At 35.1% G+C, this 20973-nt stretch overlaps 1 protein-coding gene across 2 annotated transcripts in view; it reads right to left on the bottom strand.

The window, feature by feature from the left end:
- Positions 1–6195: 6195 nt before the first annotated feature.
- LOC145693275 (clavesin-1-like) overlaps positions 6196–20973 on the bottom strand; it is a 126717-nt gene continuing 111939 nt past the window's right edge. For both annotated transcript variants that reach the window (XM_081769120.1, XM_081769119.1), the window contains exon 8: positions 6196–6835. In XM_081769120.1, the coding sequence (XP_081625246.1) occupies positions 6804–6835 (32 nt within the window). In that variant the 3' untranslated portion in view covers positions 6196–6803. The remainder of the gene's footprint in view (positions 6836–20973) is intronic.

Here is a 20973-nt window from a genome sequence, read left to right as displayed (position 1 = left end):
ACGATACCATATAGAAAGAAACTTAGTGTTCTTATCAGAAAGCCAAAAGATAAACGAAAATCTTTAATGGCGGCATTATCAAAGAAAATAATTGATGCCTTATTTTCATAACGAGATAAACAACACTAATTTTGTTTCTAAGTGGTGTCGTTAGCACTAATTTTTGACATAATTTACAAAACTATTACTGTATTATTGAAGGTGGGAGGCTATCTTCACGTGATCTTGTGACGTTTGTATAACAGCACGTTTTTGATCTTGTAGGTATTCAGCACTAATTGGGCACTAATTTTTGACATATTTTAAAATTCATTCTGGTATGGATATGGATTAAGCGAAATTTATGGTGTTATTAAAACAGATAAATTTGTCCGGAATTTGGAGAGAGCATGAGAAGCGTGAACCTTGTCGTACCCAGTTAAGCGATTACAATGTTAATCGTGTACACAAAAAGTTTAAAAGTTCTGGCACCGACTTGATGAATGAGGGAGTGTATGAATGTTTCGGAAGTGGATTGGGTAGCATAGTAGTTAACGCTTGGGTATGGTCTGGCAAGGACCCCGAGTTTGATTCCCAGTCTAGTCGCCTATTTTTTCACTCTTTGTGTAACATTGAATTCGGACCTATGGCGGAGTTGGTGCCTTAAAAATTAGTTGTTTCCTCCATGCATTAAAATGCAAATCGTATCAAAAATTAGTGATGATCACTGAGTATAGAAATAAAAATTGTGCTCTTTTTAAAACGAAGAATTTGGCCCTAACTTTGAAAGGAGGGAAGTATGAGCTTGGCTCTACCAACACTAGCACTATCTTTAAATCATATGTCAAAAATTAGTGCTATACCGCCCTGATCAATTAGCAGAAAACAATAATTTGCGCAGTTCTCATAATGGAGGAATTCGACCAGAATTTGAAAGGATGTTAGGGCTAAACATGATTCGAGTTGCAAATACTTAACCGAACAGAATAGAAATAATAAGAGCAAAAATTATGCTGAAATTGTGTTGATAAAGGTGCATGAAAATAGAAAGTGTTGCTATTACAATAGAGGAATAGGCGCCAAAATTTAGAAGTATGGGAAGGAGAGTGTGAACCTAGACCTTCTTAGTTAAATAGCTTAGTCGATTAGAATTGAGAAAATGTCAAGAATTAGTGCTGAAATTGTGCTAATCAATAAGAATAAAAAGCAAATTTGTACTCTTATTACAACGGAAAAAAATGGCTCCAAAATTTGGAAGAACGCAGTAGGAGCATGAACCTGATTTTACTCACTTAATCGATCGTAATGGAGTTTGTTTGATTTAACTTTAGAGTCCCTTTCAGCAGCGAGGCTATATGAGAAGTGGATCTACAACTAAACGTAGGATCCGAACGTGATGAGCCCACGTCGGGAATCGAACTCGAGTCTCCTGTGTCCTTGGCGTATGCTGTCCACACAACCATACGAAATCTCTTGGAGGGATAGGAATGAACACAAATAGATCAGAATAGCAACTGAAGGAAAAATAAGTTTTAAAGAAAAGACCTTTTTATAAACATGATTGATGAAAACTCATTACCTAGAATCATAAAAGAACGTCATCACACGGGACCACAAACGGAGCATACAGCATGTAATCAAAATCCATTTTCATTATCACCCATTTTAAAGAATTTCAGCCTGTCTCAAAGAAAAATTCGTACATTATCTCATCGCGAAAACTAGGGTTCATTCTTTTCTCGATTTAATCATAATGCCAGTAGATTTTTCGCATATATTTTGGCTTTCTGCTTATAGGACTAATTTTATTTCTATGCGGTATCGTCAGTATTACTTCAGCACCAAGGTTTGACGTACTTGCCAAAATTAGTGCAACAAGTGGGTGAGGCTATCTTTAAGTGAAGATAGCACCACAGAATTCTAATCTTCAAGCACTAATTTTGTATTCTAAACAAAACTTAGTGGTAACGATACAGCATGGAAAGAATATTTTGTAGTACTATTTATCTCATTATGAAGATGAGCGATCAATGTTTTGTTTGATATACGAGAGTATAATGGTGGAATCATCAATTTGTTTTCGTCAAATAGCATTAATTTCTTTTCGCATGTCATTACCACTAATTTAGCATTCATTTTAGGCATACTTTCCAAAATGTGTGCACCATTAACAACAGTGAATAGCATTCAGAATCTTTTGTTTATTTGTTTTACGTTTGTATAACTGTAACACTTTTTAAAAAACATTGTAGGTCGTCAGCACTAATTGGACACTAATTTTTGGCATGTTTTAAAATTACTGAGAATGTGGGTGGGTCCCGGTTTATGAACATCAAATTCTAGCATTCGACACACAGAGAACAAAAATCTGCATGCAAAATTTCTAATAGATATAATAGCACTGGCTATAACATAAACTCTTATAATCTACAACGTAGCGATAAACAAAAAATGTAAAACAGAACAAGAACGACAAAGTCACAGATTCAACCATAAAGAGCAAAGATTACATAGATGACTAATGTTTCATATGTCGATAATGAAGTATAGCAAACAACAAAACTGAAAAAGAAAAAAGAAACCAAAACTCTAAAACAAAAATTATTAAAGTTAGCACAATAAGTAACTGAACAGTTTGTCGCATTACTTGAAATATCCATGTATCATTATGAAAACTGTCATTGTATAAATGAAGAAATTAGTATAGTAATATCTCTTGAAAAGGCCATGCCATTGTCTACTTCTGAAACGCAAATTATCAAAGCTAGTGCAGTGGTCTAAGAGCAGATGGCGCCAGACATCCTTATGTTCAATATTATTTATATAGATAAAGATGAGCCACCATAGAAATAAGGAAAGTTCAATTATTGAAACAAATAAATAAAATTAAAATAATAATCGAAAATCACACTCAAATCCAGTTAACAATCAAATACTTTGTCCTACCACAGGATCTCTGAACGTGTATATACTTCCATCAAACATACGAATGACTACACATTTATCTTTTATGCTAACGCTATATCCAAACGCCCATCGATCTGGCACATTCAATCGTCCATGAACTACTACGATCAAGTTACAGTTTTACCACGATATGACTACCCAACACTAGATCATCTTCTCGATATATAAGAAACACCGATGCCGTAGACCGATATAATCCAAACTGCCGTATCAACCACTGCAATCCACATATATATTGCTCATAATCTTAGAGCACTATTGAAGACATCATGAACTAAGGAAGCACTTTATCACATTATTCAGTTCTAATAATCATATTGTTCTCCAATACTTCTCCCTTAACGTTCTCCTACTTCAGCTCACAGTATCACACAGCCTGATCATTCTAAACATTTAAAGCTACATAAACTTGAAAATATCTCTTACCACAGAGAAGGTATTGCCTTCTATGGTCCACCCAACGTCGGATGGAAATGAAACTCTTGTTTCTCCTAAGTTGAAAGTCCGGAAAAAATATACTAATGTAGGAACAGTATGTGGAACATTATATCTCAGTTAAACCCGAAATAAGATCTTTTAGGTGATTGTAATTTACAATTAGCATTATGAGGTAGCGACAAAACTAAGGGAGGGCAAAATTTTGTTTAGCACACTGACACATCAAATTACTTAATATCAGAAAGATGCACCTGAAAGGTAACAACCAGGAAATGATAAAAAGATCTAGAAACAAGACTGGTAGATATTAGATTCTTATCCATAAATCAGAATGACAAGTGTATTATGACACTCTTCCTAGCAACTATTACTCACCTTTAACAAATGAAGGGAAACAAATCTAACAACACTACCAACAACACAAAATACAACTAATCATACAAAATATTTTTTTAAAAGTACAAAATGGAGAAATTAACATTTAACAGAATAAATTCCAAAAGTCTCAACACGTAACAAATTAACAAGAGGGACAGAAAACTGGCAACGCATGACCTTAAAACTGGAAATTGAACGTTTAAATGATGCCAAGAGGGAACTCATATATTGTAAATTCGAATGATTTTTGAGATGTTCAAAAATCATCTCTTGTTTTTGACTTACAATTCTAAACTGCGTTTTTTCATTTGTATCTACTGAGCAAAAGATGAGATTTTATGTATTTAAGTCAGTGAACGCCCATGGATGATATTTCACTCATGGAAGCTTCTTTTCCGGACATAAGATGAACAGAGCAGTGGTTCTCAACCGTTGTGTCACAACACACTGATATGTCGCGCAGTCCCATAAAGTATGTCGTGAGATTTAGGAATTTAATGTCAGAATTAATTTAAAGACAATCTCTAACAGTTAGCGCCTCCAACGGTAGTAACAATGCTCAGTACTATATTGCTTATTTGGGATCGCAGCAAGTGTTATGCGAAAGTAGTAAGAAATTGGGGATGTACTGATGAACTAACATTTGATCGAATTAAATGAACAGATACAAGTTTATACCTTTTATATACGACAAATAAGTCTATTGGCCTAAGATGAAAGTCATACCATACTTAGAGAGACTTTGTGTACATATCTCTTTTCCTGTCCATACTGGGCCCACTACTTCTTCTTTTGTAAGACGTCTTTTCACTTAGGATCACCAAGACGACGGATACAGGTTCTAACGAGAATCATCCTTAGCCTTACTGTAGTCTGGATTTTATTCAGAAGTCACTTCCTAGGTTCAATTCAGCAGTTTTCTATCATTGAACTTAGATGGCTGGACTTGAACTTCATCACTTAAATGGCTGGACCAGAATCCGTCGTTATCCAAGCGAACAGCTGCTCGAGAGGAGCAAAGTAGGATGAACGCAAGCCGGTGTGGTTCTATTATGATCTTTGGAATTTTCACATGACCCTAGTAGCTATCGGCAAATCATTGTTGATCACATACGACCATTCGTATTTTCCGTATTTCCAGGTAGAAATGGCATCTCTCAGGAGCAGGGGCGCTCGAAGAAAATTTTCAAGGGAGGGGCCCATCTTCGTGGTTGCTGTATTACGTCTAGTATTTCTGGTATTTAATATACATGGCTTGATACATTACATATACATTTTCGTGAGCCAGAGGGGGGCCCGAATCCTACCCTGCCCTCCCCTTCGGGCACCCATATTCAGCAGGACTATCCTCTTTGTCACAAGGTCAACCTTGTGTTGTAGTGGCTCAAGAAATACAGTGCTAAATTTCAATTGCTGCTTCAATTGAACACCTCTGGGATGCCATTGAATGTGAGATCCGAGCTCATCAACCCCTCGCAGAATTCACTGGAATTAAATGTTAGAATTTAGGATTTAGATTTCTGGGCTTCCGGCACCTATGGCCATTTAACCCGTCACGGTTTGAGGGATAACGTCCCACGTCGAGCACACTATCCAGGGAAAGGGAAGGAATTAAGTTATGTATCACCCCGGCATTTGATTGGTGTGAATGAGGTAAACCCAGAAAAACCTCATTCAGAGTAGACCATGGCCTGAAACAGCGTCTACACTTTTTCGATCGAGTGTCCCCACCGGGAATCGAACCCGGGGCCGCTTTCAGGAATTCAATGTGTGTGCAGATGTGATACGCCATACCTTCACTGATCTATCAAGGTCTTATTGCTTTTATAGGAAACCACATTGGTGTTGACCTGCGAACTGCAGATTGGTTTATCATATATTAATCTATTTAACTATCTACTTATCTGTTTAACAATCACCAGATACAGCTCAGAAGCCATTTTATATTGGATATCTAACAACAACAACAACAATGGAAAGGATTTGATAAGGTATCGGCCAGGGCCTGTTTTTAGTAGGTACCATCCCGGTATTTGCCTGGTACAAACCCTGGAAAACCGGCAGCGGTGGGCAGCGGGAATCGAACCCACGACCTCCCGAATGCAAAGACAACTCTACCACTTGAACTACATCGCTCGGTAAGTAAGTAGATGACCATAATGTTTTGGCTAGTCAAGTAAATACTTCTGTACATTTCTTGTTATTTACATTAAATATGCATAATAAATATTAATATTATATACAACAAAATTTAGTTCCCGTGAAATAAGAGTAATTTAAGTAGATTTGTAGCAGAACTGAGTAAGTTCAAACCATTATGGTTTTCATATCATTCTCACAGAGATATACTTCTTAGGCATTTTAACACAAAACGACATAGGACTTTTAGTTAATTTGAGCATAAAATCACTGGATGATAGCTAAACTAGCAAATATAAATGCAGAAGTAAGATTAGACTTTATTTGCTTATTATACAAAAATGTAAATGTTTAAGATAAGACATTTGTCATTACAGAGACAAGTGGCTTCAGAGTAAGTTGATCAGATTTGGTACTTCTTACTTTTAGAGAAATGAATTAACATAAGTTTACCTAAAAAAAAAAAAAAAAAACATGTTACAAGATGTTTTCTCAGTAACAATTTATCTTTTTACTTGTCACACATCTACACCTGTAAAATCGCAGTACAAATATTCACCGAAGTGTTTATTATAAACGTAAAATAAATAAGAAAGTCTTTACAAATATTACATACATATTTGGAAGTCGTTTAGCACCAATTTCATATTAATCATGTATTTTCCTTACTCATTATATCCAAAAATAATATTTACATTGGAAAGAAGGCTGAAAGATATCTTAAATTACACAAAATTGATATAAAATATGAATTTTACAATATGCATATATAAAATACGTGTTTCCATGTGTAATTACTCCAGCAAGTATATGATACTTATAAACATTGTGTGATTATTCCATACATAAACTTTGAGATATTATATAATGTGGAGGTGCGTTTCGCGAAGTCATGGATAATGCTACGAGGTCAAAAATCCTGAAGCAGCCTCTTCTGTAAATTAAGAAAAGAGATAATTACTATTGGAACATAAAATCTTGTCAACATACAAATAAAGCACTATACATAATAAAATAATGATAATCTTTAAAAGATTTAAACAATTGTTTTAAATTTTTCAAGTTATAACATTTTATACAATTCTGATGAGAAAAATGCATCAACACAGTGTTAAATATGTCTTGTATATTTACAAGTGCAACATTATGCGCTTGGTCGTGATTGTTTGCTTTATTCTAATGTTGCTTTATTACCAGACCATTATACCTAGGTATATTACAAATTGTATGCCTGGTTTAGTTTCATACTTAATTACTTTGTCCAATATGTTAACACGCATGGGTTCATTATTTATTCAAAAAAACATTATCCTATGACGATCAATCATTTAATATTCATTAAATAGGCATATTCTCGTATTTATACCTTTATATTCGAACATAAGGTGAGAAGAAAAATACCTATCGTGATGTTTTCAAAAAGAAAAATACCTATCGTGATGTTTTCAAAAGGAAAAATACCTAACGTGATGTTTTCAAAAAGAAAAATACCTATCGTGATGTTTTCAAAAGGAAAAATACCTATCGTGATGTTTTCAAATTCAGAGTTGCATGTATAAACTAGGCTTTAGTAACTTTAAATTTCGATATTATTTGGATACCTCATAGTTCACTATGCATAATTTACTACATCTATGAACTAGTTATAAAACTGAAAAAAGGCCCGTTGCCATAGCAACCACCGTTTCCATAACAACGAATCCTGTCACCGCTCGTCAATCTAAAACTGATTGAGGAAAAAAAAATCTGCAACAAATGTGATGCATGGAATAAGTCGTGAGTGGGAACCCTTCACCCCTGGTGGGGATATTCATGAAGCTATCAGCTTATGTCTAATTATATTGGAATATAATATCCATTTCTTAATTTCGAACATACTAGGTTCGATCGAAACGAGAAAACTTTTTATCGGACTTCTAAAGAAAATAAAATCAAATAAATACATGACCGTGTTTATTACATATAGAATTCCCAGTCACGACCCCCTTTTCAGTTTTATTTAAAAAATAGAAGAAGAAGATGAAGAAAGGAAAAGGAAGATAGAAGAGAAAAGAGGTAAAGTAAGAAGGTGATAAAGAGGAAACTGTTACTGGATATTTTGAGAAATATGGTAAAGGGAAAGTGAATAATTATCGAATTGGGATCATTTCCAATAGCTATTGGGTGAACGTTTGGTATTAAGGTGATCAAAGGTAGACACATGTTAACCCATACATCCCCGACCTAGATCCATTTAACCCCAACTACCGAATTATCCCAATCTAGCTCTGAGATAGATGAGAAAGTTTAATTTTACCGTTTATTCAATATTTCCAGAAGTTCTAGACTAATATCCAATATTTGAAAAATGAACGACGAAGTTGATGGCATGTTAGAATCGACCACAGAGAAAAAAAAATCAGAGTATCACATATTTGTCGAAGATTTTGACTTTCACAGTTCTCCCATGCTGATCATTCGTTCAGGCTACTTCAGTCCTTTTTACTTCCTTCATAGAGCCAACTTAAATTAAGTTAGTATTAACATTCAATGACTTTAATTGCTAGCTACCATTAATTATAATAAGTCACACATATATGTCAAAATAATTTGTGCACTTAATACTAAACCTACATTTCACTCACACACACATTCATACAGGACAATGTATACTTCAGGTTGTATTTAGTTGAATTAAACTAACCTAACTACATTTCTATAGACATTTATTACATTTCAATAAAAGAAAACTTAGTTTGACATAACAGGAAAAAATTTAATACATGAAAAGAATGTTTCATAAGCATGCACAGAAATCCGCTACTTTCAACAAGATCAAATAACACATTTCTCTTTCTAGATATATTAAAAGTTGGATTACATAAAAAAAAATTTCGACAAAAGACGAAAGACAAAAATAAAGAAAAAAAATTCAAAGGTCAATATATTTAAGATTCAGTGCAATGAATACATATCATTGCGGGCAAAAGAAAGAAAAAAAATATAATTGGTTAATCATTCTTTAAAAAAAAACACTTTAGTAACATTTTATTGAGTCTCTGTCCCAAGAGGAGACATTTCGACAATTTTATGAGTCTTTGTTCTCACGTCGATAATAACTCCTTTTTTTTAACTCTCTTTACGCACTGTGATTTGTGTCCATGAGAGTATTTAATCGTTTTTGTTTTAACTATAGACAAATAGTTGCTTCATATCACATATATATTTATATTTCTCATTTCGTCACTTGACGCACTTGATATAAAATTTCAAAGTTTATCAAGATTTAAAATATCGAGTCTAGTCCCAAACATTGGGAACATATTTCCATATTCCTGTATTCACACTACTAAATTATTGACCTAATTTCAGTTCGTTGAATTTAAGATCACTATTTTTTTTTCTAGTATAGATCGTGTAGTCAAAAGATTCTAGTCACGGAATAGTTAGGTTTCCGATCGTAGGGGAAGGATTTGTTTCATAGTTTACTGATAGAAGGATTCGTTGGAGGGGCACACTGTTTCGTAGCTTACTGATTTCACTATGATCTCGCAAAATAAATTTGGATAAGGATTAGGGTTATTTTTACTTGTCTTACGACCTGCTACTTGTTTTATTTACATGCAGTATTTAACGTGATATTCAACTTTAATAGTCACAAAGATCAATAACACCTCAACAAAATGTCATTTATTACAATTTACGCGGTAATACTATATATCACAAATAGTTGGTAAATGTCGGGTGTCAAAAATCTATGGCAACCTAAAACAAAACCAGGGTAAATACCGAGCCCTTCACATACATACTCGCATATATATATATATATATATATATATATATATATATATATATATATATATATATATATATTCATATTACTCAATATAATAAATTTCACTTTAATATCCATTGTAGTATTTCGTCGACATTTAATATCTACATAACCCTTTTATATTCGATAAGTATTCATATTTTATTGGCTCAAAAACAAAACAAAAACCCTGACTATCAAAATTCACTTTTTTCCCTCATAAGGTTGCAACATTGTACTTTATATGTAAACCCGATAATCAATAATCATTCTCAATTTACTAAAGATCCGCGTATATAAAAAAATAGTTGGTATTATTTAATAAGTTGACATAAGAGGTGGAAATACAACAAATAGAGCAGGCACGTAACTTTTAAAACTATGTAAGTACATATATAGATGTATATACAGAAAAAAAATCAATGTTATTCGAAACTAGTGGGCCCAAACTACTAATACATACACACTATATGACCAATCAATAGAAAGAAAAACCAGAAATCAGTAATCAATGGATATAATTTGTACGATCAATGAATAACAAATGTTTCTAGGAATCTGAAAGCATAGTGTACCTTCTCGTCAGTTTCTCCCGTGGTGGATTGAATATCGCGAAAATGGTCCTGAGTTGTGCTGCAATACCTCCACGAATTGCATCCCTCGATGTCTCAGTTAGTACATACGATCGAAATAAGTGATATGAATATTGTATGTTTTCATGAGTTTCAGAAACCGGGGGGGGGGGGAGGTTGAAATTTAAAAAAACTTGAAGAAATGAAGACAGAGAGAGAGATAGAGAAGAAGGAAGACGAAGAATAGGGGCGCCAAAGACTTAAGTGGGAAATAACTAACGCTACAAAGATAGAAGTCGAATTTCGCTCTCAACAAAATCCATAGCCAAAATATTCTTAACATGCCAAAAGGGTGGTCTACTCAAATACGTAGACTCAAGGAGCGCCCTGCTGCCAAGGATGCAAGTTCTGTGTCCATCAGATCCCAATCCCACAAGAGTTTGGTTGTAAGATTGAAATCCGATCCCCGTATCCGGCCCAAACCAGCAGGATAAAAGGAGAGGGGGAAAGGGACCAGGTAACTGCGTCCCCAATTTTGAAATCTCTAAGTAAAAAAAATATTCGACCCCTTAGAAAAACTAAGAAGGTTCGAGGACAGTAATGAAACTAGAATAGAAGTATTATCTAAGATATCCCTAACTAATGATTTGCCGAAATAAAAAAAAATTAAATAAACTGAATTTTGGATCGGTGATTTCAATAACCAAACATCACCGATGGCTACCCTGCGCAGACATGCCACAGTCTGGGACGTCGTTAATTTCCCTCGTCTAATTAAACTAAGAAAAGAAATGAAAATACTTAAAGGGACTAGGGGTCGACGTCCGGGTACGCTAATGACATAAATATTAATTTAGTAGCAGTTGATTTAATCGGATAGTCCGAACTGAGTTATATGAACACTGCACAATAAATAAATAAGGTAAGCAACGAAAAAGAAAAAAAATCTCGGAGAGACAATGAATGTTAAAGGTACAAATGACCGAAACCTGTACTTTTCGATGATCACAGGATATAGCAGTTGGTTTTCTTAATTATCATTTCTGTCAACCTTTAGAAGTAATTCCCACATGATGCTACCCTATCTGTTGAAAGGCTTAAGATCTGGGGCTGTTATTATGAGGTACTTAAATGCGAAGTAACACACAATTCCCAACTACAATTTACTATCCAAGTAGCAAACTCGGTTGGATGAATGTACTGGTGTAGAAGTCAAAACGCGAGAGATTTTTTTTTAGTAAACATATTCATATTTTCACTATATAACATACACTTGGCCTATCCATTTAAATATAGGTGTCATCATCTCATTCATATTTTATATCATATTATTAATATGTCATTACATTCATTCATTATCTACTAATTTTCGCGCGAAGTAATATTTTACAGACACCCTATTTCATACATTTTACACGCAGGCCATACACATATTTACATTACACAGTAATAAATATATATAATTATCACAATCTATCACGCTCAAACTACTACACGATAACATTCATAGAACCACGTACTCTTTGTTTCGAAGCACCCAAATTGTATTTACTTCGCAGTTTAAAAAAAAATCATACGTGTATTCACTGAAAGTTAAATTGTCAACGATTAATCTATTTCCGATTTGCTGATAAAACTAAAGCAACAATGGAATTTTCTACAGCCACGGGAAAAGAGAATTTAATACTACATTTTGAAACAAACAGTAATAGCATATGGGCTTTACTTCTATTAAGAAAATAGGTATTCTTTATTTCAGTAGATATTTCAATTACTACTGGACCTAGCAAGCTGAAATTTTCAGTACAGTAAGATCTCATGCTATCTTATATGAAGGTATACTCATCTGAACCGAAAACCATGTCCACGGGAAGTAATTTGAGAATAAATGGCCAAAATCAAACAATCTAGATCACTAAGTCATGCGATGTCGTAATGTCAACAAACCATTGATTAGCGAAACCGGACGCAATGGCGCTGTAGTGGAGGCATAATTTACCGTGTACTGAAATATATACTTGTACTCATTAATCAGAAATTTAATATTTACTCCGGTTTAGTATACTTCGAGTTAGACAAATGGTACTAAATTAACGCATATTTATACACTGTCCTAATCGAAAATTCACACACTCACACAAAACTACTAACTACATACACCACTGTTAGTACTATACATAAAGACAACTAACTAAACCAAACATGCACCATTTAGTTACATGCATGTTGACGAAAAATACTCCCTTGTTGGTATATACAGTCGGCTCTATTAAACTTAAAGGGGGGCAAAATGAGAAAGGTAACCCTAGGTCCAATTGACCTGACCAATTGTTTACATAATGATTGCTAAAGATTGATGCCCTGGGGGCACCTTAACGAGGTTTATTGAGGGACCCTTCCCCTGAGAGGGGAAAAGGCCCTAAAACAAACTATAACTAACCCATTCCCCCGCTAGAACTGTTTCAATTTGGAAAAGGGGATAGGAGCCCTTTTAAGCTAACTTAAGCTGCCATTATGATTATTTACATTACAACTATCAAACCTACTACGTACATGCAATTACTAAATAAATAATAAAAAATCACATTTACTGTATACACGAACAACATGCACTAAACAGGTCGTAATTTCCCTAATCCCTAACTGAATCTATGGTTTGAAAGAAAAAGAAAGTAAAGTCACTATTTCACTCTGTATATTCTAGCTGGGCAGCAAACATGGCTTCCTAGTAAACAGAAATCCGGAAGCAGATATTTTCCCCTGGTTTTACAGTTCTTTGAACAAAAATATGTGTTTCTGGCTCCTATATGATCACACGACGTTTATCAATGAAATTAACTGGATATTACCTTAAGTTCGTTTGAATTTCAGTCCTAATGAAGTCAAAATATGGTGATCACTTCCACAGATAGTGCTTCGTGACGTGTCTTCGATTATTCTGATAACATTGCGCCGAAAACGCCAGAGGTAGGAGAATTCCTCCAATCAGAACGAAAACTTTAGCCGCGGAAATTACAAAGCAAATAGAAATTTGGCAAATCCAGATATAACCGGATCTGAAAGTGACTATGGACTAGTGAGAGGGGGTGAGGGAAAGATTAGGTACCTGACTAAATTCTACATTGGTCTGAAATTAAGAAAATTTATATCCAATGACGGAACTATGTTTCGGTATGACGTCAGAATGGTAAACCTTGTAACTATTCAACTTATATATCCGAAAATGGGATTTACACTTAATCAAAATATAAATAAAATATATTATTCAGTGGGAATATGGTTACTAATGAAACCTTTCGATTCATTATATTTAATTCGAAGTAAAGAGAGTAAATAAATTGTGTAACTAAACCGAGATTGGGAAAAAAAAATTACTAGGTACAGGGTGCGTAAAAAAAATTGCCATTACTTTCAACTGTAATGGTACATTACAGTTTTCCCCGGCCCATTAACAAAATTTTGTTAGAATAACAAAATTTTGCTAATCGTGAATACTAACTAATGATGCTTGTTAAGTTAACACACTCATTCATCCCATTCAAACGTTATCAGTCTCACTAGGACAGTATATTATATCTACTTGGGGTATTGCGCGAGTAATTCACTACGTTTATCTTCTGTACAATTGAAAATCTTTAAATTTCGAAAATTGTGAGTTCCGATACTTTTTTTTTTCAGTAGTGTTCATATAGCAATAGAACGGACAGAAGTTCTAACTGAGAAATCGACAGAGACAATTCGTAAGGCTTCAGCCGTCGACTAGTATATCTGATGACATTAGGCCGCAGTTTCCCGTCTATCACTGCCATTTAATATTGTTCTAGGCTCACCGTTACCACGCACTTGCGAAGGGACTGAATTCTGGGGTCGATTTACATTATTGTTACTATTATTGTTATTATTATTGCCCTGACTATTACCGTTCTCCCTTCTTCCGTACGTCCTGTTAAAATTCCTCCTGGTGTTATCGCCCCTATCCGGGTTCGATTCCATGTTGGTACGGTCATAGGGACGATAACTCCGGCGATTGTTGAACATGGGCCGATTCCTGAATAGTCGCCGGCCATTAGTGTTGTTTTCTGAGCCATACCCACTAGGATAACGAGATCCAGCTTGGGTATAACTCAGGAAATCTGTCTGGCAACTTGCCGTTACCTTCGTCTTCGTCGGTTTTAGAATCTTTGCCTGTCGGGCGAAGTATCGTTTTGGTGGACCACCAACTTCCTTGCCGCACAAGGCAGCTAAACGTGAGGTGACTTCTCGCACCGTTTGGCACAAGTGGGACGCTATGGCCCGGGACTCATCGGGTGGAAGAGCGTTAACTATAATATCTACCAGTTCGGCCTGAGAGGGATGTTCAGCTATCTGATAATATAGTTCAATGATTTTCCAAGCATAGTCCAAGAGGGACCCATACTTGGAGCGATCATACCGGAGTGATTGTAAGTTTCTCTTTTGGAGCCGCTTGATGTGCTCATTACAATACTCTTCTTTGAAAAGAATCAAAAAATCACTGAACGTCCGGATTTGGTATTTAACAGAGGCAAACCATGCGCCCGAAGCGGCGATCAAACATTTTTCGACTATTTGTAGGCGTTCCTCATCAGTAAGTTTGTACATATCTAGATATTGCTGCAATCTTCGCAGGAAAACTCGAGGTAACCCGTTAGCAATGTTCCCATCGAAAGTGGGAAAACGTTCAATATCCCGGAGGGAAACTTTAGAGCTCATACTATACGGGGCAGGAAAAGAATCTATTGGAATCAACGCGTTATCCTGAGCGGTTGGGGTTGTCACCGGATTTGCCACCGACGGAGTGGTCACCGAACTGAACGCTCCCATATGACCAAGAGAGGTTTTATAATTAGTATTGACCATGTGAGGTTCGAACTTAGGACCCACCACGGCAGTAACCGACGGTCCGGCACATCTCCTTTCCCCTCCTGGCAGCACGCTGTAAGATTGTACCATTCCAAAGGTAGAGTGAGCATTTACGCTAGTGACTGTTGTAGTCACAACACTCGACTGCATCGGTACATCGAAATTACTCAACCATGATTTCGAGGTTGGCTGATGCGGGGGACAATACATTGTTGTGTCCCGTGCATCAGGCAACACTTGACATTTTCCCGGGGGGATGTTACTTGTTTCTGGGAAAATTTTCCCTGGAGAATCGCCATCAGGAAAAGGATAGGAGATATCAGACTTGAAGAATTCCAATTTAGTAATATTCCCCTTAAGACTGTCTACTTCGGTTTGAATTTGACCAATCCTTTGATCAACCGACTCTAGTTTGGTTTCTATTGATAGGTTAGATATTACAACATTTAATTTACTTATTTCAGCCTGCTGCTGTTCAACCTTTTGTTCGATGTCACAAAATCTTTTGTTTGTGCTCTCAAACCTTACATCTATTTCGTTTAATTTTTCATTTGTTTCGTCTCTGAGCTGCTCGGTAGAATGTTGGGCCTGGTATCTAACCTGCTCTAGTTCAGTAGACGTTTGCTCTTTCAATTTGCTAATCGAAGAAGCAAAGTCTAAACAGATCTGGTCAAATTTATTGTTTAGTACCTCGAATCGAGCATCGGTCTCTCGTTTCGAGGTATCAAACTTTTCATTTATTTCACGTCTCAGATCTACACTATTCTGATCTAACTTCTCATTTATCTCACGCCTCAGGTCTGCACTATTCTGATCTATTTTAACTTCCATGTTAGTGAATTTTTCGTTCATCATTTGCATCATTTGGCGAATTAATGCAGACGTGTCAGACCCTCCAGATGACATTCCTTCCTTCGGGTTTGCCGTCTGATCACGAGAATCATTGTGATCTCAATTCTTTTCATCATCATCGAGGTCAGATATCTCCGCTGGAGATATTTGGCCTCGGTCCTTTTCACAATCCTCACAGTATTTTATTATTTCGCCGGTTTGAACTTTTTCTGCATTTTCAGCAGTATCATCCAAATTGGTGCAAGCAAAGTGGATCCATTTTAGTCCACAACCGGTGCATCTTATTAATCTCCGCGGGGCGCGAGATCTTTTCTCTTTTTCATCTAACGTGCATTGAGTGCACGTGACTTCACATTCGTCCTGTGACAAAACAACTTTTTTATTTGTTGCCATAGCTTTGACACACTTTACAAAAGACAAGATATATATCAAAAATACACATATACTATAAAATACTTATTCGCTATCAGGACAAGTATTATTCATAAATTAAAGGACTCCCATTCTCTTTCCTTCCTTGAAACCCTTCTAGCGTTTAGTTCTAATTTAGAAAAAATTTTGACACTCCTTCTCTTTTTCCCCCTTAGAAAAGGAAACAAAAATGACAAAGTAGCCAACGACTCTACTTGTTTCACTTGACTATAAAATTTCTCTTATTAATTTCAATGTTGTGATCAATTCAACATGCCTTCAACCTCACTCTTTGACATTCTTTAAAAAAATTCAGATCTATCGGTCGCCATTTAAACTGAGATCCGTTGCCATGGGAACAAACGTTGCCATGACAACCATCCTTGTCGCGGTTCACCAATCTAAAACTGATTGGCATGATAACTGGTATTCTTCAATAAGCATTTTCAGATCCGTTACCACAGCAAACATACGTTACCATGGCAACAGTCTTGTCACGTGTCGCCACTCTAAAACTGAAAAAAGGCCCGTTGCCATAGCAACCACCGTTTCCATAACAACGAATCCTGTCACCGCTCGTCAATCTAAAACTGATTGAGGAAAAAAAAATCTGCAACAAATGTGATGCATGGAATAAGTCGTGAGTGGGAACCCTTCACCCCTGGTGGGGATATTCATGAAGCTATCAGCTTATGTCTAATTATATTGGAATATAATATCCATTTCTTAATTTCGAACATACTAGGTTCGATCGAAACGAGAAAACTTTTTATCGGACTTCTAAAGAAAATAAAATCAAATAAATACATGACCGTGTTTATTACATATAGAATTCCCAGTCACGACCCCCTTTTCAGTTTTATTTAAAAAATAGAAGAAGAAGATGAAGAAAGGAAAAGAAAGATAGAAGAGAAAAGAGGTAAAGTAAGAAGGTGATAAAGAGGAAACTGTTACTGGATATTTTGAGAAATATGGTAAAGGGAAAGTGAATAATTATCGAATTGGGATCATTTCCAATAGCTATTGGGTGAACATTTGGTATTAAGGTGATCAAAGGTAGACACATGTTAACCCATACATCCCCGACCTAGATCCATTTAACCCCAACTACCGAATTATCCCAATCTAGCTCTGAGATAGATGAGAAAGTTTAATTTTACCGTTTATTCAATATTTCCAGAAGTTCTAGACTAATATCCAATATTTGAAAAATGAACGACGAAGTTGATGGCATGTTAGAATCGACCACAGAGAAAAAAAAATCAGAGTATCACATATTTGTCGAAGATTTTGACTTTCACAGTTCTCCCATGCTGATCATTCGTTCAGGCTACTTCAGTCCTTTTTACTTCCTTCATAGAGCCAACTTAAATTAAGTTAGTATTAACATTCAATGACTTTAATTGCTAGCTACCATTAATTATAATAAGTCACACATATATGTCAAAATAATTTGTGCACTTAATACTAAACCTACATTTCACTCACACACACATTCATACAGGACAATGTATACTTCAGGTTGTATTTAGTTGAATTAAACTAACCTAACTACATTTCTATAGACATTTATTACATTTCAATAAAAGAAAACTTAGTTTGACATAACAGGAAAAAATTTAATACATGAAAAGAATGTTTCATAAGCATGCACAGAAATCCGCTACTTTCAACAAGATCAAATAACACATTTCTCTTTCTAGATATATTAAAAGTTGGATTACATAAAAAAAAAATTTCGACAAAAGACGAAAGACAAAAATAAAGAAAAAAATTCAAAGGTCAATATATTTAAGATTCAGTGCAATGAATACATATCATTGCGGGCAAAAGAAAGAAAAAAATATAATTGGTTAATCATTCTTTAAAAAAAAACACTTTAGTAACATTTTATTGAGTCTCTGTCCCAAGAGGAGACATTTCGACAATTTTATGAGTCTTTGTTCTCACGTCGATAATAACTCCTTTTTTTTAACTCTCTTTACGCACTGTGATTTGTGTCCATGAGAGTATTTAATCGTTTTTGTTTTAACTATAGACAAATAGTTGCTTCATATCACATATATATTTATATTTCTCATTTCGTCACTTGACGCACTTGATATAAAATTTCAAAGTTTATCAAGATTTAAAATATCGAGTCTAGTCCCAAACATTGGGAACATATTTCCATATTCCTGTATTCACACTACTAAATTATTGACCTAATTTCAGTTCGTTGAATTTAAGATCACTATTTTTTTTTCTAGTATAGATCGTGTAGTCAAAAGATTCTAGTCACGGAATAGTTAGGTTTCCGATCGTAGGGGAAGGATTTGTTTCATAGTTTACTGATAGAAGGATTCGTTGGAGGGGCACACTGTTTCGTAGCTTACTGATTTCACTATGATCTCGCAAAATAAATTTGGATAAGGATTAGGGTTATTTTTACTTGTCTTACGACCTGCTACTTGTTTTATTTACATGCAGTATTTAACGTGATATTCAACTTTAATAGTCACAAAGATCAATAACACCTCAACAAAATGTCATTTATTACAATTTACGCGGTAATACTATATATCACAAATAGTTGGTAAATGTCGGGTGTCAAAAATCTATGGCAACCTAAAACAAAACCAGGGTAAATACCGAGCCCTTCACATACATACTCGCATATATATATATATATATATATATATATATATATTCATATTACTCAATATAATAAATTTCACTTTAATATCCATTGTAGTATTTCGTCGACATTTAATATCTACATAACCCTTTTATATTCGATAAGTATTCATATTTTATTGGCTCAAAAACAAAACAAAAACCCTGACTATCAAAATTCACTTTTTTCCCTCATAAGGTTGCAACATTGTACTTTATATGTAAACCCGATAATCAATAATCATTCTCAATTTACTAAAGATCCGCGTATATAAAAAAATAGTTGGTATTATTTAATAAGTTGACATAAGAGGTGGAAATACAACAAATAGAGCAGGCACGTAACTTTTAAAACTATGTAAGTACATATATAGATGTATATACAGAAAAAAAATCAATGTTATTCGAAACTAGTGGGCCCAAACTACTAATACATACACACTATATGACCAATCAATAGAAAGAAAAACCAGAAATCAGTAATCAATGGATATAATTTGTACGATCAATGAATAACAAATGTTTCTAGGAATCTGAAAGCATAGTGTACCTTCTCGTCAGTTTCTCCCGTGGTGGATTGAATATCGCGAAAATGGTCCTGAGTTGTGCTGCAATACCTCCACGAATTGCATCCCTCGATGTCTCAGTTAGTACATACGATCGAAATAAGTGATATGAATATTGTATGTTTTCATGAGTTTCAGAAACCGGGGGGGAGGTTGAAATTTAAAAAAACTTGAAGAAATGAAGACAGAGAGAGAGATAGAGAAGAAGGAAGACGAAGAATAGGGGCGCCAAAGACTTAAGTGGGAAATAACTAACGCTACAAAGATAGAAGTCGAATTTCGCTCTCAACAAAATCCATAGCCAAAATATTCTTAACATGCCAAAAGGGTGGTCTACTCAAATACGTAGACTCAAGGAGCGCCCTGCTGCCAAGGATGCAAGTTCTGTGTCCATCAGATCCCAATCCCACAAGAGTTTGGTTGTAAGATTGAAATCCGATCCCCGTATCCGGCCCAAACCAGCAGGATAAAAGGAGAGGGGGAAAGGGACCAGGTAACTGCGTCCCCAATTTTGAAATCTCTAAGTAAAAAAAAATATTCGACCCCTTAGAAAAACTAAGAAGGTTCGAGGACAGTAATGAAACTAGAATAGAAGTATTATCTAAGATATCCCTAACTAATGATTTGCCGAAATAAAAAAAAATTAAATAAACTGAATTTTGGATCGGTGATTTCAATAACCAAACATCACCGATGGCTACCCTGCGCAGACATGCCACAGTCTGGGACGTCGTTAATTTCCCTCGTCTAATTAAACTAAGAAAAGAAATGAAAATACTTAAAGGGACTAGGGGTCGACGTCCGGGTACGCTAATGACATAAATATTAATTTAGTAGCAGTTGATTTAATCGGATAGTCCGAACTGAGTTATATGAACACTGCACAATAAATAAATAAGGTAAGCAACGAAAAAGAAAAAAAAATCTCGGAGAGACAATGAATGTTAAAGGTACAAATGACCGAAACCTGTACTTTTCGATGATCACAGGATATAGCAGTTGGTTTTCTTAATTATCATTTCTGTCAACCTTTAGAAGTAATTCCCACATGATGCTACTCTATCTGTTGAAAGGCTTAAGATCTGGGGCTGTTATTATGAGGTACTTAAATGCGAAGTAACACACAATTCCCAACTACAATTTACTATCCAAGTAGCAAACTCGGTTGGATGAATGTACTGGTGTAGAAGTCAAAACGCGAGAGATTTTTTTTTAGTAAACATATTCATATTTTCACTATATAACATACACTAGGCCTATCCATTTAAATATAGGTGTCATCATCTCATTCATATTTTATATCATATTATTAATATATCATTACATTCATTCATTATCTACT

The sequence above is a fragment of the Thermobia domestica genome, chromosome 8 (genome assembly GCF_964235325.1).
Source record: "Thermobia domestica chromosome 8, izTheDome1.hap1.1, whole genome shotgun sequence".
Classification (NCBI taxonomy): domain Eukaryota; kingdom Metazoa; phylum Arthropoda; class Insecta; order Zygentoma; family Lepismatidae; genus Thermobia; species Thermobia domestica.
The sequence above is the reverse complement of the archived record's forward strand: the minus strand, read 5'-3'. Positions and strand labels throughout refer to the sequence as shown.